General features: G+C 40.8%; 1 protein-coding gene across 8 annotated transcripts in view; it reads left to right on the top strand.

The window, feature by feature from the left end:
• Nucleotides 1–24,676, top strand: part of IQSEC3 (IQ motif and Sec7 domain ArfGEF 3) — a 212,604-nt gene that overhangs the window by 107,641 nt on the left and 80,287 nt on the right. For 7 of the 8 annotated variants that reach the window (XM_042466566.1, XM_042466565.1, XM_042466571.1 and 4 more), the window contains exon 3: nucleotides 23,935–24,232. The exons of the other annotated variant lie outside the window; for it this stretch is intronic. In XM_042466566.1, coding sequence (XP_042322500.1) covers nucleotides 23,935–24,232 — 298 coding nt within the window. The remainder of the gene's footprint in view (nucleotides 1–23,934; nucleotides 24,233–24,676) is intronic. 8 annotated transcript variants of the gene reach the window in all.

Genomic DNA, 24,676 nt, shown 5'->3' with positions numbered 1-24,676 from the left:
CAATGTACTTGGAAGCATACAAATAGGGTTGCCACAGATGGAGTAAGGGACAGAGCATTTGGCCCTTTACTGTTTGTCTCAGCAATTGTCGAACGTGTCACCTGTCAACCCTATTTGTCTCCCAGTTAAACTGTTGACAATGGTCATATGTTTGTGTAAATTACAGTATACAATTGTCCCTCCACATTTGTGGCTTTGACTTTTGCCAATTTGATTATTTGTAGTTATGATTAATATGTTCTCTCTATGAATCTCTAGGTCCTCCAACACAACTCTGCCGAAGGTTGACCATAGAGTTGTACTGGAAAACCTAAATGTTCCTAGAGAAAACACTTCTCTAGGCATTTGTAGGTCCTCCAGCATGATTTTATGTTCAGCTTCTGGAAGATGTTGACCATAGAGTTGCACTGGAGGACATGGAGATTCTTAGAGAAATGTTCTCTTAGGTAAAAAGAATAGTGTTCTTTTATTTGCAATTTTTCCACATTCACAGAGGTCCATCATCTCTACACTGTATACAGAATAGTAAAACAAAACAGTGCAGAGAGCAGACAAACAAGCACCCTGATTCTCTTATGAAATTACTGTAAAGATCTATCCTAAAATGTTAAAATGAGTGAGAGATTAAAATTAAGGCTGAAGTGGTACTACATTCAGCTATGTCATACGTAGTTGGAGTAGGGGTGGGAATCATGTGGTTTGTGGGCTCTGTACGCCTGTAAGAGATTTTTGGTGTGCCCCCCACAGGTGTTTCCCAGAATCCCCCCCAAATCCCTGGACTTCCTATATAAACAAATGCCACATTTTCCACCCCTGTATGTTAAACCAATGCTTATGGAGGCCTTCACAACAGTGGATCACTCAACTTTAGTTATGGGGTGGCTTAGAAATGACCTAAGTACAAAAAAACCATATAATAAGATGGTATTGAGGAGGCATTCCTTCTTCCATTGTGTGAGAAAAAAGGGGAAACTGCTCTAAAGGTGATGGCAGGTATGGGGCAGATGTGCAGCATATGATGTAGAGAAAAAGGTAGCATCCTTATTCAGAATACGTGCTTTTGCCTATATGTATAGATTCATACAGATTCTGTCAGATTTTCACATTGAGCGAAGAGGTACATGAAAAACAAGAAGAGAAAGCAGAGCTTCTTAGAAGGATACCTTAGATGTATTGCACACATGTAATTCTGAATAATACTCCTTTTAGGGATATTTTACCAATGTTGTAAAGGTTAATCTTGATTTGACGAAGAAGCCTTATTCAGTCATCCCTTTCCCTCACACAATCCCAACAGCATGAAAGGGAAGCATGTGAAGGAATGCACCCTTATATCTCTTTTTGTATTACTGTCACCAACATTGCAACCTTCCAGACAATGGGGACTGAACTCTTGCAGTAAAAAGCCTCCTGTTCTTGAGTAAATCACATGATGTGTGATTTAGAACCCTAATCTTCCAATGTTTGAATACCATGCAGGAGGTCTGCATTAGTAGAAAATGGTCCCTGTTGCCCAAGTTAACTTCTCAGCATCTTGAAGGCCATAACATACTGATGTCTTATTAGTCTACTGTTAGAAAGCAGTGCTGATCCCTGCTGAGGGAATATTGGATGATAACCCTGAATTTTTCTCTGTAAGAAGTGAAATGGCCCTCTGGTATAGACCTTACAAATGTAAGATGGGACAAGAACCTCAGCTTCTTCCTGGAACAAAAAATGAGGTGGTCAAACCTGAATTAAAATGTTCCTCCATTTGTTATGTGTCCAAATAATATCCACTTGTACCCCCCTAGATAAGAAATGAAGGGGGAGGGAACATAGCTTTGAGTTAGGCAGTGGAATATATTTGGGTATGTTTAAAGCTCAATACTTCCCCAAGGTAACAAGATTTTTCAGTAGAAAACTCGTAGAACACTATAAGCTAAATGTCAGAGATAATTGCAGAATTAACTGCAACTATTGAAAGCCTAAGTTAGAGCATAACTATATTTCAGTAGTTGCCATTGTCTAGATAGAAACCACATAATTTCTTGGAACTTGGTGGCCTAGGAAAATAAAGAGATGGATAAGGAATTCATTTGAATCATTCAACAATATAAAATACTGTAGTTTGCCTGCTAGAGACCTGGACTTACAAATTTACTTTCTGGTAAACTGAGGGTTGTAAATCATTAGCCAGCTAGCTATAATGAAATTTTGGAAACACTGAGAAAGCAGTGGCCTAGTACCCTTTATTCAATAGAAATGATCCCAGGTGATAGATTTTGCATTACAAAACAACTACCTCCTGTCAGTATAAATTAAAACAGATGGTGGAAATATCTTTTCAATATAAATCTTGGCTGAAATCCTGTTGGGGATTTACATCTTTGTAAGTGGACTTTTGTTTGTGGGAATTAGAACTGAATGGTAAGTCTTAAATATAAATAATAGAGCACTAAACGTAGAATTGTCCAAGCCATTGTAGTCCCCATTACCATGTACAGATCTGAGTGCCAAACGATGAAGGAAGCAGAAAGGAAGAAAGTCAAGTCATTTGACATGTAGTGCTGGAGAAAAGTGCTGAGGATGTATGTATGTATGTACATATTTGGTATACATTTTATTGATGTAGATATTTTAATGCATTTTACCAATAACTAACATGTTTATGAACATTTTTCAAATATACCAATTTTAGTTGTGTACATTTTTCTAATGTTTGCATGGTTTTGTACACGTTAAACAGAATGCATTACAAGCAGTATAAACAGTACAGTGCACCCGTGTCATATGTGGATGCACCATACGCGGCTTTCAGCATACGCTGAATGCTGCCAGGGAGCCCATGGGACCACGTAGGGCACAATGGGCGGCGTGTCCCATTAAGAGTAATGGGGCGTGCATGCGCTACTGCGCCACCACGCACCGCGCCATGCACAAACCCCATTATTTTCAATTGGGGGGGCTCGAGCATACACTTTTTTTTACGGGGGGGGGGGGGTCCGGAACAGATCCCCCACATAAAAAAAAGGCACACTGTATAAATTTTGAGGTCACATGGCCTTTATTCCTTTGACTGTCTCATAGGTGCAAAAATGGTAAATTTTCACAGGGACATACAAACTGAATTAATTTTTTTTCCATCTGTAGTCTGCAGTGAGAAGACCGTATCAATGACAGCTACAGTATACAATGGACATTTTTGAAGACAAATTGTGGTGTGATAAGTTACAGTCACTGTATAAGAACTATGGATCCTGGAACCCACCCAAAGCAAGCTTACTTTAAGAATTTATGCAATGTCATTCCACTGAATGGCTGCCATATTATTGTAGCACCCATTTGGCCAGGAAAAGTTCTACATGACAAAAATATATAGACAGATCTGTCCTTACCACAAAATAATGGGAAGCAGTAGCTTTGTACACACTATTCTTGAGAGGACTTCACCCTTCTAGAATCTGGCTCTCTGTGCCAAATAAAACACCTAGTTGATATTTAGAGTAGCAGAGAGATGGCATTTTGTGTCAAAGGACCTTACAGTGTAATATAGTTCATATTATTGAGCTTTCTGTATGAATGTTCAATTAATTATTATGCATTGTGGGCATATGGCGAGAACTAAACATTTTTAAATGGATCAGGTCATTCAGTATATCAGAAGAAGGTTCATGCTTGGCCACTGCAAGGCCATAGTGAATCTTAAAGTTGCAGAAATCCTATTTTTGAGCTTCAGTTCCCCCATTGTTCATCTATAAAATGGGCACAGCAATAATACATCTCACAGCCCAGTGTAAAGAAGAACAAAAATAAAACTTGCCTTGAACATTGTAATTAAAAGGACCTTGATGGTGATGTGATATGCTTTATATCTAAGTATATCTTTTTTGTTGGATGGGATAGATTCCCTTCTGTGTTCAAGCATTGCTGTCTCACAATGCTCAGCTCAGCTCATCATAATACTGAAATGCTTTCTTATGCTTGGTTGGGCTGGCAGGCTTTTGTCAGCAAATTTGGTGATGCTCAGATCTGCCTGAGGCACCAGAAGCCAAGAGAAATGAGTCGAAGTGGCAGAAAGACTGCTGCTGAGAAGCCAAGTTTTTCCTTCCCCAGGCACAGAGCGGGCGGTTAACACTAATTCAGGCTGCCATCTGTTTCTTCATTCTGTAAAAGGTCATGTTTACCAAATAATGCAAAGGCAAGAGGAGTCTGGGGTTAAAATGAAAGTAATTAAACCTTGCAGCAAATAAGACACAGTCCTCTCTATCTTCTTTCTTAATGTTTCCTTTTGTGCTTTCAGACCTCATTCGCCTGTATGTCCAAGCAATATGCAGGATATAGCTGTGTGGATTTCCACAGTATTAACAAGTTCTGGAATCTCCTGATACAAGTATGTGGGGACAGGGCAGAAAGTAATGCCATTATATAAGCTGGGGTCTCACAAAGCTTGGTGGCTCCACAACTCACTTGTTGGTGGCAGCCCAGCATTTTACTTTCCCAATATGTTCTGGACTGATATGCTGTGGGAAGTAGGGTTGCCAGTTAGGATTGTCCCAGGCTTTGAAGTTTTCAGGTCAAAAACTGAGGCTTAAGGGTAATTTCTGGTGATGTTATTAAGAATTATCCATTAAATATCAACCACAATTGCTCACAGCTTGTCATTCAAACATTCATGTGTGTATGTGTGTGCACACACACTTGCAGAGAGAGAATATATTTCCCTAGAGGTGAAGCAGATGGGTGACAAGGAGTGGTCCCAAGCCAGACGCTGGAATAAACCAACCCATTGGAGCGGCTTCCACCCACTTTAGGGGCATATGTCTTTGAATGCCATGCCTCCACTGTGGCCAGAAACCACATTATTTGGCCAGTGTGTTTTGGGCCTTAGTTAAACGGGCTGTTTCCAGATCAAGGTGAAATATGAGGACTATTCTCACTCAGTAAAACAGGATGAGAAACATTAGTCTACTTGCTTGCTAGCCAGAAGGTGGATGTAGAGCAGAATGGGAGGTAAATCTTGACACCGTAATGACAGAGAAGGAAGGAAGAATCTAGTGAAGTACAGTAGTCTCTCCACATTCGCTGGGGTTAGGGGCACAAGACCCCCATGAAAGTGGGAAAACCACAAACAAAAAACCACTTTTTAAACCTGAGAGATAATTTTTCTAGGAATCTCTAGGTCCACCAGCAGAACTCTGTCATCAACATCTGCCAGAAATTGACCATAGAATCATGCTGGAGGACCTATAAATGATTAGAGCATTGTTTTCTGTAGGATGAATGAATGTGAATGAACCCCAGACGCACACTGAAAATTAGTTGCAGATATTTATGGTGACTGAATAGAGGATGACCATCAGATGAAAGCAGAGTGTGGTGGGTAAATATTAAGAAACTGCACATACCTCACTTGTGTCTGAATCAGGCTGTGGTTGAAGTGAATTGTGGGAGGAATAACAGCCTGTGGCAAGGTTAAGGGCATTTGATTTGTCTCTTTCACCCCAATTATGCTGTCCTGTAAACTGTTGTTATGGGGTTGCTGTCTGTTTTGACTGACATTCACAGTTCCATGAAAGTTCATGATGACCTTTGCATTTGAGAAAATAAGCAAAGCTTTGTGGGCAAAACCTTCTGGAATCTGTAATTTTTTAGGAGCTGGTCTCAGAATAGCAACTAGTGCCTCTCTAGTTTTGACAGCTCTTTAACAGTTTTTGCCTTTTCACTTTTTAAAATAATCGTAGTAGACACGGGGTAAAAGATCAAGTCCTCTTATGGATCAGTAACTTATAAAGAATAGGAAGCAGAGGGGACACATTGATGGAGGTGTCAAAGATGTAGAGAGAGGTAACCAAAATGATTTAAAAAGCTGGATCATCTTTCTGTGAGAAAAGGAATAAGTATTTGAAGCTCTGTTTTGTTTTGTTTTTAAAAGGTGCTTGAGAGGACACATAATAAAGATTTATCACATTTCTGTAAGGTATGAACAACGGATGGGAAATAGTTGTGGGTTCTATTATATTTTGTTTTGGCTTTCTCTCTCTGTAATACTAGAACACATGGTTTCCCAATGAAATTAACAAGCAGTAGATTGAGGCAGTCGAAAGAAAGCCTCTTTTTGCTTAATTTGGTTTTGAAATTTATTGCTCAACATTGTGGTGTTGGCAACTCATGTCAATGATTTTAATGAGAAATTAGACAAATTAGTGGGGGAGGTTTTTTTTTTTAATGGACTCTCAACCACAATAGTTTAGTACCAACCTCAGCAACAATAGAGCCATCTTTGCATGGTGGGTCTTTATCTTGTGTGTATGTAATGAGGAAGAGAATAACTGAGATCACAGGTTGCAAGAGGGGGTTGGTTTTATCCTGTCTTTCTGCAGTCTTGCCAAATTCTATTCCAGATCTGATCTTTGCAGTGGGAGGAAAGCTCCCATTGTCTCCAAATATGAATAACATGTTCAAAGGAACAGATTTTTTCCCAGGATGTGGTGGCTTAGTGGTTAACATGCTGACTCTGACAAGGTCAGCAGTTGAAGACCCAAGTTGCATGACAGAGTGAGCTCCTATCACTAGTCCCAGCTTCTGCCAACCTAGAAGTTTGAAAGCATGCAACTACAAGTAGATAAGTAAGTACCACTTTGATGGGAAGGTAATAACATCCCATGCAATCATACTGGCCACATGACCATGGGGTTGTCTTTGACAACACTGGTTCCCTCATCTTAGTAATGGAGATGAGCAGACCCTCTGTAGTTGGATATGACTCCTTTACCTTTACCTTTACCATTACCTTTACAGTAGAGTAAGAAAAGGCTGATTTCCTACTCCAGGCCTGCCACATTTCTGGTATGTCTCCCTCTCCCCCCTCAGTCTGTATTTTTTTTAAAATCTATACTGAATACAAAGCAGATGTAATATGGTATCTTGTTTAATAAAAAAAAGTTTTATTGTTTTATTTATTGTTTGACCCTGTTTGTAGCCATACAGTGGCATTATCCAACCACTCTTTACCCATCTAGTTAACTGTGAATAGAGAAAGAGCAGGGCACCATTGCTGTAGCCCCTGTTGCTGGCATCTCAATATTTTTTGGGGGATGTGTGTGCATGTCTTCAGAGGGGAAGCCCGCTGAAACCCTGGTGTTCCAGAAAAGGATCAGCACTTGGAAAAGGTACTTCTTTGGACCATAGCTTCCAAAATCCCCTACCCAGCATAACCAGGAGGGTCATGCAGGCCAGGGGATTCTGGCAGTTGTACATTTTCCAAGCTTCTGCTGAGAATAGACAAATTTGTCAGTTCCATGTTCACCCACATTGGATTTTCTTTTGGAAAAAAAAATTAAATTCACAGAAAAGAAACAAAAAAGAAAAGAAAAGCTTTATACATAGGATGTGTATATAGTAATTATATATAAGTATAACAAAAGAATAGAACTATATAGAAAAAATAAAAGGAAAAAATAAATAAAAATACAAATGATTAATCACCAATAACCTACCACTGAGGCAAATTTTACTCATTGAATTATTTTAAAGTCATGGTTTTACTACTGAAATTATGAAGAATTTTATGGTTTTGGTTAGTTCTTATAAAACAAACCAAAACCAATTAATTTCTCCCTATCCAATAGCTGACAGCTATTGTGTTGTGACAGCCTGTCGTGTAGCTATTTAAAAAGAGGAGACTAGCAGGGGTGATGGGGGGGGGGGGGGAGGACAGAATTGGCAACCTAAATTCCTCACAACAAACATGTTTGAATAGATAATGATCCAAAACCCAATTTTATGAATCAAACAATCTGATCTCTGCCTGGGTGAGCAGATCTGTCAGCTTTGCTTTCTCCCCACCCACATAAACACTGTCATCAACAGCACTTCATGTCTTTTCCACAGAATTTATGGAAAATATTGCAGTTGTGGGAAATTCTCAACCACCTAGGGTTGCCATAAGTCAGGACCTCCAAACCGGGACAAATGTAGGACAACATTTTTGAATGTAGGACACATTTTTTTAAAAATGGAGGACACACAAAAAAATTTGATGATTTTTTAAAAAATGTTAATATAAATGCATGTTTCTTAGGCATGATCAAAATGGAGGGCATTTGGGCATTATTCCTAGACAGATGGCAGAAATGTACTTCCCTTTCTGGCCAAACCACCCCCCTCCATTCCATCATCATCACTATCATTTTTAAAACAAGGCAGACCTGTTAGCATTAAAAGCACCAAAAATACACAAAAAAGACACTTTGGGGGAAATAAACATTTGGAAATGGGCACCCACCTCCTCCTCCTCCTCCTCCTCTTCTTCCGCCTCCTCCTCCTCTTCCCCCTCCTCTTCCTCATCCTCCTCCTCCTCCTCCTCCCCTTCTTCCTCATCCTTCCTCCTCTTCATCCTCCTCCTCTTCTTCCTCTTACTTCTTCTTCCTCCTCCTCCTCCTCATCATTTGTTGAATTTCGCGCCAGGAAATGGCGCTTTTCCCTCCCCCTGGCCCAGAGGCCTATCCTCCTCGGTCCTCCTCCTCCTCCAAAGCTCATTGGCCAATGGCTGGCTGGGGCTGGAAACAGGCCAGCCCCCGCTCTTCTGCCATTAGCCAGACAGCTTTGGGGATGCGCGCTCCTTTTAAGCCCCGCACACGGGTGCGCAAGAGGGGCGAGCGCACGCTGCTGCCAGCCGCTGCCCGGGCAAGTGCTGTGGGTAGTGCAGCAACTGTGCAGAAGGAGGAGGAATATTGGAGGAGGAGGAGTAGAGTGGCGCGGCCGAGGAGGAGGAGGTGGGTGGCCTGCCAGCGCCAGCCGCATTAGTGGCGGCCCGGAGGCCAGGCCCAAACTTGGGATTTAGGGGGAACCGGGCCGGGGCGGGCCAGGTTCCCCCAAAAGCATGATTGTCACGGGAGCCGCCGGGTTATGGCATCCCTACAACCACCCTACCTTTAGCTTGTAGGGAGGCCCTCTGTGTTTTGGCAAATCTTAGGGCTGCCAGTTCAGGATTGTCCCAGACCCTGAGGTTTCTGTGCCAAAACGTTAGGCCTTGAGACAGTCCCTGGTGAGATCATTAAGCCTTATGCATTAATTAATGACAGTCTTTTTAAAATATGGGAGATGGACATTTTGAAATGTATACGGGCCAGAAAAAAAGCCAAGAATAAGATGAAAAATACTGAAGGATGCCAAGGAACAAGGAGGATTGGGAATCCCTGACTTCAAAATATAGTATTACCCTTGTGCCATAGATCGGCTACAAAATAGGATATTATTAAAAGATTTAAAGACTTTAAACTTGGAAGGATTTAACAAAAGATATGACTGACATAGATATCTATGGTACAATAAGGCCGACCTTAACCAGGAATTTAACGACCACATAATTAGAAGGTCACTTCTAAGAGTTTGAAATATAGTTTTTAAAAAAAAAAAACTACAGCAAACTACCAGACCGGCTCTCGCCTCAAGAAGCTTTGATGATTATTCAAATAAAACATCAAAATAGCTCTTTAAAATTACTGATCTGTTGAAATGGGAAGAAGAAACTCCAAGACTTAAAACAAATAAAGAATTGGAAGGCAGTGAGCTTTATTGTCATTGGTTTACATATCATCACTTACATGAAAGATTTAAAATGGACCAAAAACTAGAAGGTATTGAAAAAAAAAAGAAAAGAAAGGATCTAGATGAAATCTTGTTCAGGCCTCAAAAATCAATTTTATCCAAATTATACAAACTTTTCTTGAAAATAGAAATGCATGCCTTAACAACACAATTGCGAAAAACAAACAGAGGGAGGTTAGGAAAGGGTATACAAGTACAGTTGGCCCTTCTTATACATGGATGTTTTTATACACGGATTCAAGCATATACGGTTTGAAAATGTTCAAAAAAAAGTATAAATTTCAAATATCAAACCTTGATTTGCCATTTTTTTATAAGGGACATCATTTTGCTATATCATTATATTTAATGGGACTTGAGCATACACGGATTTTGTTATACACGGGAGATCTTGGAACCAAACCCCAGTGTATAATAAGGGTCCACTGTATACTAGAAAAAAAAGTGCAGTCTGACAAAAGGAGGGACTAGTTCAGATGAGAGATGGATGGACTGGAGAAAACTATATCTACTTTTCAGAAGAATAATAAAAACAACAACAAATTGCTCTATTAGAAATCCAAACAAATTGTGGTATACAATGGGTGTTGGGAGATTTTATATTGGAGCATAATTATAAAACTTTAATTGTTACTACTACTGACAAGCAGATTCAACTAGACAAAAAGCTTTGATGTCAAGCTTATGTTTGTAAACTATACACTGTTAAATAATATCTGCTTTGCTGCTTATATCAACAGACCTGCAATAAAGATACTTAAAAAAAAGCCTTATGCATTAAGTACCAACCACAGTTACTGAAAGCTTGTCATTCAGATGCACATGCACACAGAGGACATGCTTTCCTGTCTGGAAATTAAGTTTAAAAGCTTAGCTAAAGGGGCTGTTTCCAGAAGTTGAAATGAGGGGTATTCCTTCTCACTTATATAGGCAGACAGGATAAGGAATATTTAATCTAGCCAGAAGATGGATGCAGAGGAGAGTGGAGGGTCAGCCTTGGTGTCACAACAGTTGGGAGGTAAGGAAGGAGCTAACTGGGACTTGTTCTGCATTTCCCCCGTCCTGCACTGTGGTGTCATCCTGTTTGGATGAGAGATGTCCCAAACTCTAGTTCACGTGTGAAGAGCCAGGACAATGCCTGGCGTGTTCATAACCAGAGCTGGGGTTTAACAGCCTCAAAATGCATTTTTAAAAGTTACCTCTTACTCCAGATCTTCTGGGAACATCCAGAGCCCTCCATTCCCTTGTGATCATTGTTGGGAGCCTTGTTCTGACCTGAGAAATGACCAGTGGTGGACTGTGGCAGTGGTGGACTGTGCAGACAGCTGCTGCGGCACATTAATGGAGGGTGAGGTAATGGAGGGAAGCTCAGGAAGCTGTGGGTATGTAGGATACTCTGGACTGCCCCTGGAGTATCCTGGCCAGTGCACACAAGCCTTAAATACAGAGGCCCTCTGGAGAGTCATTGTAAGTTGCAGCAACAAATCAATTAAGCATTGGACATTATAGCAAACCACTGTTCTTCTAGCTGGGCCGAAGATTTGCACACAGGCCTGTCCTCTTGCTTGGAGCTGAGCCCACCAAAACTGGAAAAATTTGTATTCTTGACTCCTGCTTGGCAATGCTCCATGAAAACTGGAGACTCAGAGCCAGCCCCTTAAATATGTCAACCCTAGAAGGCTTACCGTCCACAGGCATGCACTCAATGCATGCCTTTATGTCTTCTCTCTATTAGAAGATGAAGAACAAGAAAAATCTAAATAGGAACACTGTCTCTGGATGCTAGTTCCTTCAGTATGTGGGAGAACAAGCATCAGAGAACCATCTGGCTGGCTAATGCCAATAAATCAATGCATATGCAATAACCTGTTGCTCTGATCCATCAGGGTTCTTGTAAAGTTGGAATGCTGTCAGCCCAAAGGCACTGTTGAATACTTAAAACTAAATTCTCAACATCTGTTTCATATAAATCCCAAGGAGTCTTTTTGACAGTGCATAAATGATGCTGCCTAGTTAAATTCATTTTAAATGAAGTAAGTTTTAGATTTGAATAAATGTTGCCTCATTGTTAAATAGGTGTTATGGATTTTTAATGGTCCTGTCAACTGATTCATTGTTTTTTGTTTATTCATTATCTTGCCTTTTCACAGAGCTGTTGATGGATAAACTAACTGAAATAAATATTTTAGCTTCCATATCTCACTGTAGGCCATTCTCCCCTCACCGCTGCCCCTAATGGAGCTAGCTCTTCTCTTGACTGATAAACATAGGCAAAATTCATTCCTTGAAAAATGATCCCAAATGCATCTGACTCTGGAGTCATACATAAATTGTTCAAGGTTATTAGCAATCATTCATGGTGATATTGGTAACAATGACTAGGTACTTCATATGTTTGCTTTTGATGCACATATTGAAATGAGAGATGATTTAGTCCTAAACTAAAAACCTGTCTCCTGTCCTGAAGGAAGTTCCATATGCCAAAAAGACACAAAGTCTAGAGATTCAAAAGATATACTTGAATTTGAAGGTGATATGGCAGAGACATTGATCCTTGTGCTATACATACTAAAACACACTTTCAAAGTCTCTTCAGTGCCAACCGAATAGTCCAAGGCTCAGCTATTCAACATATGACACAACAACCAATGAAAAAGGAATTGGACATAGCTCCCACTTTGGAAGAGACCCTTAAGGCCATACAGCAGATGAAAAATGGCAAGGCTACCGAGATTGATGGAATTCCACCTGAAGCTTGGAAATACAGAGGTCATGTACTCCATGCTAAACTTCACGGGCTCCTTGTGAGTTGCTGGGGAAAAGGTGAACTGCCATCAGATCTCTGAGATGCAGTCACCATCACCCTGTATAACAAAAAAGGAGCAAAATCTGATTGCTCAAACTGTCGAGGTATAACACTGCTCTCCATCGCTGGAATAATTCTTGCAAGGATACTCCTGAACAGATTAGTTCCTGCCATTGCAGAAGAACTTCTTCCTGAAAGCCAATGCGGCTTTAGAACTAATAGGAGCAGTACAGATATGGTATTTGCTCTTAGACAACTGCAAGAGAAATGTAGAGAACAGAATAAAGGACTCTATGTTACATTTGTCGACCTCACCAAAGCCTTTGACACTGTGAGTAGAAAAAGTCTGTGGCAGACCCTGGAATGATTAGGATGTCCCCCTAAATTCCTTAAAATGATTATCTTGCTACATGAAGGCCAGCACGATCAAGTCAGATATGGTGATGCTCTTTCAGAGCCCTTTCTAATAACTAACGAAGTGAAACAAGGTTGTGTTCTCGCTCCAACTCTATTTACAATCTTCTTCAGCATGATGCTTCAAAGGGCTACGGCAGATCTCCAAGAAGACGGCCTTTATATACGCTACCGTACTGATGGTAGCTTGTTTAACTTAAGCCGTCTGAGGGCTCACACTAAGACTAAACTATCTAGTCCATGAGCTGCTTTTTGCTGATGATGCTGCCCTCGTTGCCCATACAGAAGCAGCTCTGCAGCGCCTAACATCTTGTTTTGCTGCAGCTGCAGAGCTCTTTGGGCTGGAAGTCAGCCTGAAGAAAACGGAAGTTCTCTACCAGCCTGCACCATAGGAAGAACACTACCATCCCCACATCATGGTAGGCAAATCTGTGCTTAAGTCCAATCAGCAGTTTACCTACCTGGGAAGTATCATCTCCTCAGACGCAAAGAATGATAAAGAGATCGATCACAGATTAGCAAAGGCATATAGTGCATTCAGAAGGTTTCACAAAAGAGTCTGGAGTAACAAACACTTGAGGCGAAGCACAAAAATCAGTGTGCATAGAGCCATTGTACTGTCTATGGGTCTGAAACATAGGTCACCTATCACCAACACCTACAACTCCTCGAACGCTTTCATCAGCGCTGTTTACGCACAATTCTAAATATACACTGGACTGACTATGTGACAAATGTTGCTGTCCTTGGGCAAGCAGAGATCACCATCATTGAGGCCATGGTCTAACTAAAAAGATTGCATGTTCAACACTGTGTAAATTTACAGCGCTTCATAAATAAAGGTTAATAATAATAATAATAATAATAATAATAATGCTATTGAGAACGCAGCTGTGCTGAGTAGGACACATTTCGAGAATGAAGGACCATTGCCTCCCAAAAATAGTATTCTATGGTGAACTCGCCACGGGTCAGTGTAAGAGATACAAAGAAGAGATACAACAACTCCCTGAAACAACATCTCAGGCTTGGCCAAATCGATCACCAACAATGATCCGCCCTGGTCTCGCATCGGGAGGCATGGAGATGCACTATCTATGATGCTGCAGCCTTTTTCAAAAACTCACACCGAACGAGTCTCTAAAAGAAACGACATTGCAGAAAGAACCACAACTTGGAAACATCACCCAAGGAGACATCTGCTGTGCTTTCTGCAACTGGACTTGTTTATCTCGGTTCAGCCTTTTTAGTCATCAACATGCTTGTAGAAAGTGTGGGATGAGTCCTTCCTGAATCTTTGTTCGTGAAGAAAAGCCAGGGACACCTGGCACCGGTCCCAGACCACCTATACTTGCTACCTGGTTCTAAGATCTTCAATTATAATTTCCCCAAATACCACTGATCCCTTGGTCCTCTGCAGGTCAGTTGGACTACAGTCCCTACCATGTTCCAGCCTACATGATCAGTAGCTGAATTGGTTGATAGGATTTGTTGTCCTAAACATCTGTAGGTGCACTAGCTTTTAGATAGGCTATTCCAGAGTGATACAATGCTGAGCACTCCACAGCATTTTGAACATCTAAAATGGCAGCTCATAGGAATACTTAGAGAACCTGGGGTCATCTGCTGAGGTTGAGTAGTGTGAGATTCCCTCAGCTCATAGTCGAACTTTAGACTTCACTATCACAAAATGTAGTTTTCTAATAGTATGTGGCAAATTCATGATGGATAAGTGATGAATACTAAGGTTACTAGTTATGGTGCTAAAATATATTGCCTGGGTATACCAGTTAGTGAAGCACGTGAGTAAGAAGATGCTGTTGCACATATCCTGTTTGTGTGCTTCCCATAGACATCTGAGCAGTCATTGCCAGAGCAGAATGCTTGACTACCCAGACATTTGGTTTCATCCATCCTTCCATCCATCTTATGTTAGTTTTATCACTACAAAGCAACCCTGTGAAGGAATATAAACAAAAGTTGCCCCTTTGTCCCCCTCAGACCTGGAGCGAGAACTGGAAATTGTACTGTGGACTCTTGTTCACTAGCCTTCCAGATTTTATAGTGTTTCAGAAGTCTTTACATTCTGTTTTTACTTTGCATACCTATGATGGATGTTGTTGACTTTTTATTTCAAAGATTGATCATTGTCTTGACTTTTTAATGGAAGTGAGAGCAAGAACCATGCTGATCTGACCAATGATGCTTCTGCAGTCTAAAATTCTGGTTGGCTCTTTGGAAAATCAATCATTGAGATGTGAGACAGGAAACAGAGGCTTCCCTGTGAACCAAGGACAAACCCATTTGTCTCTTCCAGACAAGTTTGAGTTGGTGTGGAAAAACACTAAAAATTGCACAATAGCTATATAGCCTTGTTCACTGGGCATAGAGATAGGAAGAGCCTTAAAACAAGGAAGAGTGTTTGAAGAGCAGTTCAAGTGAGCTGAGCCTGGAGAAGGGGAGATGGTCTTTGTAAACCTGTTTAGGGTTTTTGAATTTTAAGAAATTGTACATTTCTAGAGGCCTGTTAACAATTTTTCAGTAATAGAATAATAGTGTGGGAAGTAAGAGAATGAGTATTTATTATGTTGATAACTTAGGTTTTTCCCCCCAGCTATAAGCGCTGTGTTTTTAACTTTCACAAATTGTAAGATAAATAGTTTTTCAGTACATACATATTTTTATATAATAGAGTTCACGAGAATGATATGACCTCACAAATATAAATAACTCTGTGGCAGTTCCTTTACTTTTAAGACAAAAAGTCAACACAGTTGCTTTGCTCCATGAGAAAAATCCAAAAACATTACCTTTATTGGATGATTAAAGTATCCTAAAAATACTTCTTTTAAGGTAGGTAGTCATTCATCAGACATAGGTTTTTGGAATTTTCTCCTTAACAGCTCCTAAATTGTATGTGTGTGGGTGATTTATTAAGAAAAATCTGCATGGGAAATCTTTAGGACACCCACTTAAAAGACATTTGATTTATGTCTGCAAGGTCCCATTGGAACATTAGAAGACAAAGAGGTAGTAGATCAGGGTTAGGCACAATAGACATATTTTAATAAATAAATGTGGAAATGGCTGAAGGGATTTAAGTATAGAGCAGGATACCATAATAGAGATCAATTAAGAATCAGAAAGCATATTTCTAATACAACAGGGGCTGTGGAGGAGCAGTAATCCAGAGAGAATGGGGATGAACTACCACCTAAAACTCATCTAAAATGAGGTTTCTAGATACCCAAGGGACCAAAGGATGGTTCACACATTTGCATGGGGTAAAAGAGTAACACACCGTCCAACTGTCCCAGATTGACAGGGAGAGAGCTGATTCACCCTTTCATCCCACTTTTTCAGTTGCTTTTAAAATGTTCCAGTTTCTCTCTCCTCCTAATTTCCTTTTTTGTCCTCAATTTACTTCAGTTCCTGCAAACTGTGATCACAGAGCAGAAGTAGCTTACATTTAGTTAAGTCAGAAGCAGAGAAAGGAGAAAGGGAAGCAGAATCTTGCCATTCCTTATAGGCTCAGGCAAAAGCAAACTGCTGCAACCTGTCCAAACTTGTCTTTTCTTCTTTATTAATAACTTTTTTTCATCTTGACTTCACTATGGCACTGCTCGGCCAGACATGTCCTGACTTTCATCATCTGAAAAGACGAGGGATGTTTTTTGGGCCCTCCTAGAGTTCTCTAGTCCAAAAGAGAACAAGGCTCTTATACTTTTAATAACTTAATAGCTGTATAGGAATGAGACTTTTCATTAAGTGTAGTTTGGCACACTGCCCTAGACCTGCCCTCTAATACCAACAGCCTTGAGTGAAAGTTGGAAAGGTCACTGCAGGTGGTATACATTGACACTGGAAAAAGGGTTGGCTCCACCACAAGGCAGAAGGAGGCAATCAACACATGAAGTAGATGTTCATGCAGTGGGTGCTGGAAGTGGCAGGGATATGTGTGCTGGTAGAGCTCTGTGTGCACCATGTGACGTTGGCCACTGATTGCCTTCCAAAAGCAAGGGGACACAAATATGCATTAAATTTCCATATGTTAATTGGTGCTTTTAGACATGCCTTAGAAATGATGACTAAAATCCTGTATCAGAGTTGAGTCCCAGCAAGTGTATGTATGTAAGAATTAGAACTGGGTAATTTTATAATGAGAGCTAGCATGGCATAGTAGTTTGAGGGTTGAACTATAACTCTGGAGACCAGAGCTTGATTTGAAGTTTGGCCATCAAACCCATTGGGCAAGTCACATGCTCTCAGCCTCAGGGAAGACAATGACAAACTTCCTTTGAACAAATACAGTATTGCAAGAAAACCACATGCTGGGTTTGCCTTATTATTGCCATAAGGCAACTTGAAGGCACACAACAACAACAACAACAATAAGGGAGAAATACTTCTTCTCCCTTATTGGCAGGGAAAAGTACTTCTTCTCCCTTATTGGCAGGGAGAAGAAGTACTAATCAGATTTTTGGCCTCAGGTACCATGACTAGCTTTGATTCTCCTGCACTGTGACTTGGGCAAGGGAGAGGGACAGCATTTGTGGCTCAACCTCAGACAGCAAAATATCTATTGATGGACATGTACAAACTATTTGGAAATTGAAATGGGAGGGTTTGGTATACACCCAAGAGCACAATAAACTTTAGGGCAAAACAGACTGCCCCGATAGAGCGGCTCCGCCCCTGGGAGTGCTGGATTGGGCCCGCAGCAGCCAAATGCCTTGGGCCTGATCCGGCTTTTGCCGGCCCAAAAAGGGCCAGCAAAATGCCACTGCTAGTTAAAGTGGTGAAAAGCCTCCCTTGTTTGCTAGGTTTTCTTCTACACATGCCAAAATAATATGGTACTTTAGGTACTATACACATTGAACTGATAGTGGGGAGTTGCACCATTTGCTGCTCTGCCTGAGGCAGCAAATTTTCTTTGACCAGCCTGGGGCAGGAATATGATGATGAGGGCTTTTGCTGATTTTTTCCAAACACCTGAGGGCTCATTCACACTCACTTTTTTGTACTGATGAGATGTGGATCTCTGCAGTGATACAATCCCGAATCTGCTTTCACATTACGTTTAGTGTAATTGAATCTCCCCAAGCTGGTCTGGCATTCACACTGGTTACTTGCGAATCAACATGGTGGCACCTCATGGCCGGGAATGGATCCAAGCAATCCGAAGTGATTAGGTACTGTGTTAGCACTACCGAACATGCAAATCGTTATAAACTCCCCCCCCCCCAAATAAATAAATAAATATGTAGTTATTTACCCAGTGCCAAATGCACCAGGTAAAATTGCTTTTTCACTGCCAGCGCCTCCTGCCCACAATGCTGGGTGCGTTCAGGGCACAGTGTGAACAACCCTGAAATAACCCGGTTTCCTCACGAGTTATTTCATAGTGTGAATGACCCCTGAAGGACCAGATTTTGGGAACCACTTCCCTAGAGGAATCACGGCTTCTATGTCTCCATTTGTTTTTCTCCTCATTTGAGACATTTTCTTGTTGAAAGTGACATTTTAAAGAGCTACATAGCACAGATAGTCAAGTGGTGCAGTTTTCTCCAGCATGGAGATGTGTGAGGGCTTTTGGGGCACTTTTTGAAGATGATTTTGTTGGAGTTGATAGTCTTGATGAAAGTATCCCTTTGGCACTTTTTGAGACTTGGTAATAAAAACATCCCTCACCTCAAGAATTCCCAAGTTACAATGGGCATTTTAGAAGAATAAAATGAGCACAAAAAGTGCACACATTTTAAAACAGAACTGGCTAAAATTTACATGGTTGAAATAATATGCACCAACACTGTTTAGTCAGTGGGTAAAATTTGCAAATTAGATAAAAATAGATAAATGAATGTTGACATTAGGAAAAAAGTGTTAAATGTTATCTGAAAAATCATGAAATCTTGTAACTTGATATGAGACCAGGATGGGAAGAAACTATAAGTGGGATGTGAAAAAATGTAACAAAATCAAGACACCGAACCTTCCATATCCCTAGATAGAAATGAATTTGTTTTTAACCACTGTGTGACAGGCCAAAATTCAGTGAGTGCCGAATTCCTTCTGATTCCCCCCCCCCCCAGCCTCCATTAAGTGTACCTTATTGGATACAGATCCCATTAATCATACTTAAACAAGATGTCAGGATGCTGCAATGGAGAGCCACCTACATTTATGTGTGCATATTTGTTAAGGCAGTCATCTCAGATTGGAAAGGTACTAAATCTTGCCTTGAAAATTTTCAGCTTTTTCCCCCCCCACATGTCAAATATTAAGCGGCACATTAAGTCTTGAATTGGCATCTATATTGAGATGGGACCACAGCAAAGCAGTAGAACACATGCTGTGCATGCAGAAGGCCTCATGTTCAATCCCTGAGATGTCCAGGTAGGGGTGGGAAAAGGCCCTTTTCTAAACCTTTAGAACTCCATTGCCAATTATTATGGAGCCTTTAATATAGAACAGGGGAGGGCAATGGTATGATGTGTGTGAGAGAGACGTTATTACCCCAAGGGTTGATGGAAGTTGTGATTGTCCAAACATATGGAACACATCAGGGTTGCAGGAACTCTGTTCTAACATGAAATAATCATAGCAAATGCTCTGAGAATTTATAACTCTCCTGACACTTCTGCATCTTGAACACATCTAATTCAATACAAGCCAGCTTTCCACCGTAAAACAGGCATGTCTGGCTAATACAGAGATGCTTGCTCTGGCCCCTTTGTGGGATGCTGGTCAGGAACAGCAAGGGCAGGGCTGGTAATAAAGGTTATGTGTTCTCCTCAGCAGTATTGTACTGAGTATTACTATATCATTGTGTTACCTGTCTCCATGGGACTGAATGGTTATGATCATATAAGAAAAAGGAACTGATACATTTCAAAAGAGATTTTCCCCAGACTTTCTCCTTTGCTGACCCTTCACATATGGAACTGCCACTCAAAAGAGTTGTTTGATGCCCATAAACTAGAAAAATTACCTTTTTTGACTACAGCTATAAAAATCCTAGGAGTTATAAAGTAACTTTCTCGAACTCTGAATGCCACTAGTCTTGCTTCCTTTAAATATATCTTCAAAACTCATCTTTTCTGCAAAGGCTTTTTTGGCACAGTCTCTTTGTCCCTATACCTTTCTTCAGTCTTCCTCCACTTGGTGTCCTCCAGGCTTGTTGAAGATGATGGGAATTCTAGTCTGTCATATCTGGAGGACACCTTGTTGTGGGAAGCTGTTACACTGTAACCAAACCCAAAGACATGTGTAACTGAAATGAATGCCTACTTTTTAAAAAATAACTCTATAAATATCTTTACAATTCCTTAGTTGTCATACACAAGTCACATTTGGATTGTAAAGCTCTTAGTGACATGGGCTTGTTCCTGTACAGTGGGCCCTTGTTGTCCACTGGGTTTTGGTTCCAGGATACCAAAATCCATGGATTCTCAAGTCTTATTTAAGTACAGTGGCAACGTAAAATGGTGTCCCTTATATAAAATGGCAAAATAAAGTTTTGTTATTTGGAATTTATACTTTTTCAAGCTTTGGATGCTTGAATCTGTGGATAAAGAATCTGTGGACAAGGAGAGCTGGCTGTACTTTGTATTCCACACTGCAAATGAATGTTATTTATTATTCATTCCCAGGTCAAAATGTGGGTCTTCTGACAGTCAGGAAACCCCACTGGGAAAAATAAAAGACCAGTGAGAATCTGGTCCAGTTTTCTCCTGGTATTTTAACATTCCAAAATGTTGTAGAGGAATGATCCTATAGAGAAAAACAAAAAACCTGTTTGCTATGCTGAAAAATGGGTAAACTGTGTTTGGGGGCAAAAACTTTGTGTTTGCAGAATAATCTCTCTTCAACAATTTAGGACATTCAATTATGGAGAGAATGCTGTGGAGGAATGTTAATTTTTTTTTCATGAAACAGGTATCATGTTTAATGGCATCTCTGAAATTGCCACCTTTTAATCAAACCACAGTTAATATCACATACAGTTTGTTAGGTTTACATAACATGATAAGCTGCACTTAATCAAAACTTGAAGCAAAAGCTTCCAAACTATGCTTGGCCATACCAGAGGATTGGAAGATAGGAAAGTGAGCAAGAAGGAGGCTTACTGCAGGTCTAGACATCTGAATTTGACATGTGGCCCTCTGAGGATGCTCATGTTTAACAGAGCCGGCTTAACATGGTTTGTTCCAGATATTTTTGCCTAACAAGGAAACTTGTTTCCTATTTTTGCTCCATTTTAATCTTGCTATTATGACTCTAGCACACTCTGTTTCCTTCTCTTTGTCAGGGAAACAACTTGGAGGAGTTATCCCTTGCCTCATCTTGTGGCACATTAATGTTCTTGTCTTTGTGACATCCCAGTATGTTGCCATGGAAATTATTGAAATGTCCCAAAAATTAGCATTACGATTATAGCAGTAAAAACTGAAGTATGTTTTTTGCTCTGCAAGTCAACAGTAAGTCAGGAGCACTCAGTAGGAAGCCACTAGGGTTAAGATTAATTTGAAAAATTGGTAAAGCAGATTATTTCCCCCTTAGTCTTTTTTTAAACTATAGTTGACACTTCTCAAAATTGCACATCAAAATATATGTTTACCCACACATATATTACCCTTTCATTTTCATGACAATTATGATTCCCTCTCCTGCCAAACCACAAATCATTTTTCACACTGCAAGATTAAAAGGAAGACTGTAGTCTGATGTGTGGCAGAACTGCACCTGTTGTTGAAAATTAAAGGAAGAAATCCCTCTCATCTGTACATACACTCAATTTTTTTATGCATGCAAGTGTCTATGCTGAATCATAGCCTTTGGGGGTTATGCATAGTGATATGCTTTTTGTGTTGTGTTGTTTTGTTTTTGGCAGGGGAGCAGGGAATCTAGATGTACATCTGTGCAACCAGTTAGCGAGGTCTGCAGAGAGGGAAAATACATGCTATCAGAACTATCACTGCGCACAGTTATCTGAGAGTAAGTCTCATTGAACACAGTGGGACTTACGTCTGAATGAAAATATTTAAGGATAGGTTGTCATGTGGTAAAAGAGCTTACTAGAATATCACCATATTTCAGCAACTTTTTCTCCCAGTTGATTGCTGTGCTAGAAACAGTTTTAAGAGTAGTGATTTCCTCTCTCCTACACCCCTACATCTATCAGATCACCTGAGTTATAACTTGTCTTGCTGTAAAACCCTTCTGTTAAAATAAGAGAAACCTCACCCCTCCTGGGGAAAAAGCAAGTATCAAAAGAACAAACCCAATATCTTTAGAATCTGCTATGATCAAAAGTCAGTTAATATACAGATAAGCCTAACATGTAGCTCTTTCACAGTTGGACCCATGGAAATTGCTGTTATTGTTAAATGCTGATCAATGGCCCTCTCCAGACGGGCCATTTTGTACGTACTCTGTACGTACTAGAGTTGCCTGGGGGTGTCTCTTTTAGACACCCGCAACCCTAGTACTTACAGAGTACATACAAAATGGCGGCGCCCTGTTCACATGGGCGCTGCCATTTTGATGTAACGGACGCACGTTGCACCACCCAGGTGAGGTCGCAAGTGCGCCAATGGCACACTGTGGCGTCACTGGCGTGCCGCAAAAAGAAGCCACTTTTTGCACCTTCTTTTTCTTGCCGCCACCAATCCGCGTGGTATATCCGCTGCAGCTTGCCAGCGGCACAAACGGCACCGACGCCAGACCGTCCTTTAAGGACGGTCTGTAGCGCGCCAAACTCTTCTCCATCAGTTTACTTTAAAGCATCTCATAAAGGGCCAGACTAGTTCTGATTTGATCAGTGTAAATACAGTCAACCTTCTGTATCGATGGATTCTGCATTCATGGATTCATCCATCTGTGACTTAAAAATACCTCCCCTCCCCACAAATATTTCAAAAGACAAATCTTGACTTTTCCATTTTATATAAGGGATGCCATTTTACTCCACCATTGTATATAATGGAACTTGCACATCCATGGATGTTGGTGTTGATGGGAAGTCCTGGAACCAAACGCCAACAGATGCCGAAGACTGTATCTGTAGTTGAACTGTAGTTTAGCTGGCACAATTAACATATGTAGGCATACATGCTATGCTATAGGTAAAGTGAATATAAAACCTTTTTGTTGGGCTTATGTCTCAGTTGAAAAGATAGGCTTGTTATTTGCCTAGCATGTCACAGAGAACACTAGGGGACATGAGGGATATAATTCTTCATTAAACTGCTTCTTGAAGGGAGCAACAAGTAATGTTTTCAGTTTTCTTCCTGCTGTGAGAAAGTGAACAACTGCAGTTTTGTAATGTATCTGCAATTCTGCACAAAATTCATACATGGGGTTTTTGAACAGAAAACAGACATTGCAGGAAAGAGCAATCCCCTGTACCCCCCCCCCCCGCACATAACATGTTTTCTATGCAAATCAGAGATGTGGGTATTCAGCACTCAATAAATCCCCAATGACAGCATTTTCTGCACAGGAAACAATATTTTTGCACAGAAATAGTTTTGTACAAGATACAAAAAGATTTATCTTTGAATGTAAATGACAGAAGTTCTTTTTTAATGTAATATTTATAATAAAAATACAAATTTAAAAAAAAGAAATAGTTTCATACAAGAAATGTTGTTCCATGTGCAAAACAAACAAATGCAAATTTTGTGAAGAATAGGTCCCAAACTGCAAAGATTCTTGTCAGTTCAGGATTCTTCTCACCAGGGGTTCTTAACACTCAAAAATATGATATTTAACCATTCTTTGAATATTTTCAAAATATTCTTCCCATTCCCAGGAGACATAAAGTGAAACCTTTAATTTAGGTTGCATAACCTGATGCCTATCCACTAAATGTAGCCCACCTGTCATGTATTGTGGTCTAGCAGCAATTTGACAGTTTCTAATTTCTTCAATACAAATCGGGCTACTTTACATCACATTTTTGTAATGAATAAAGCATCCTTGACATATGCAGTGGCTGTAATGGCTGTCTGAGAGGAAAGTGCCCCGCCAAGCTTCTAGGGGCACTGCGCCAACTAGAGAGAATTAAGAGAGAGAAAAAAACCAAATAAAACAAGAGAAACATTGCGTTTTGTTCACAGTGATGATCCCTGCGGTTCAGCCAGCAAGAAACCCGGGTGTGACACGGAGGATCCGAAGGAGGCCGGCAGACACAGTGGCCAGGAAGGCAGGTCCGACACCTTGAAGTTAAAAGCCCAGCATGCGGAGCTGCAGGAAGAGCAGGTGGAGCAGGCAGCGGGGTGCTCCCTTTTGGTGCAGAAGGCCAGCCTCCACCACACGGGTTCCCCCGTGAGAGGGCAGCGCAGCAAAGGGGCAGCCACATGTTCCCATGCCGCTGCCTCCGATTATGAGCTCTCCCTTGACTTAAAGAATAAACAGGTACACCAGCTTCACCTCATGCCATGGGAGAAGGGGCTGTGGTGGGTTGGGGCCATTTCTCACTCAACTTTCTAGATTAGTTTCCATGTGCATCACCACCCTGCTGACCACTGCCATTGACAGGGATGGGGATTGAGCAAACATAAATGGGAAGGGATTGAAGCTCAGTAGTAGAACATTGTCCAGGGCCAGCCCATGACATTTTGCTGCCTGAGGTTGAACCACAAATGATGTCACTTTCCCTTGCCCAAGTCACAGTACAGGAGAATCAAAGCCAGCCATGGTACCTGAGGCCAGTACTTCTCCATCCTGGCAATAAAATTTTGTTGCTGTTGTTGTGTGTCTTCAAGTCATTTCTGACTTATGGCAACCCTAAGGTAATCCTATCATGAAGTTTTCTTGGCAAGATTTATTCAGAAGGGGGTTGCTATTGCCTTCCTCTGG

This window comes from Sceloporus undulatus, chromosome 5 (assembly GCF_019175285.1).
Source record: "Sceloporus undulatus isolate JIND9_A2432 ecotype Alabama chromosome 5, SceUnd_v1.1, whole genome shotgun sequence".
Classification (NCBI taxonomy): Eukaryota; Metazoa; Chordata; class Lepidosauria; order Squamata; family Phrynosomatidae; genus Sceloporus; species Sceloporus undulatus.
Note: the sequence above shows the minus strand (reverse complement) of the source record. Positions and strands in the feature narration are given on the sequence as shown.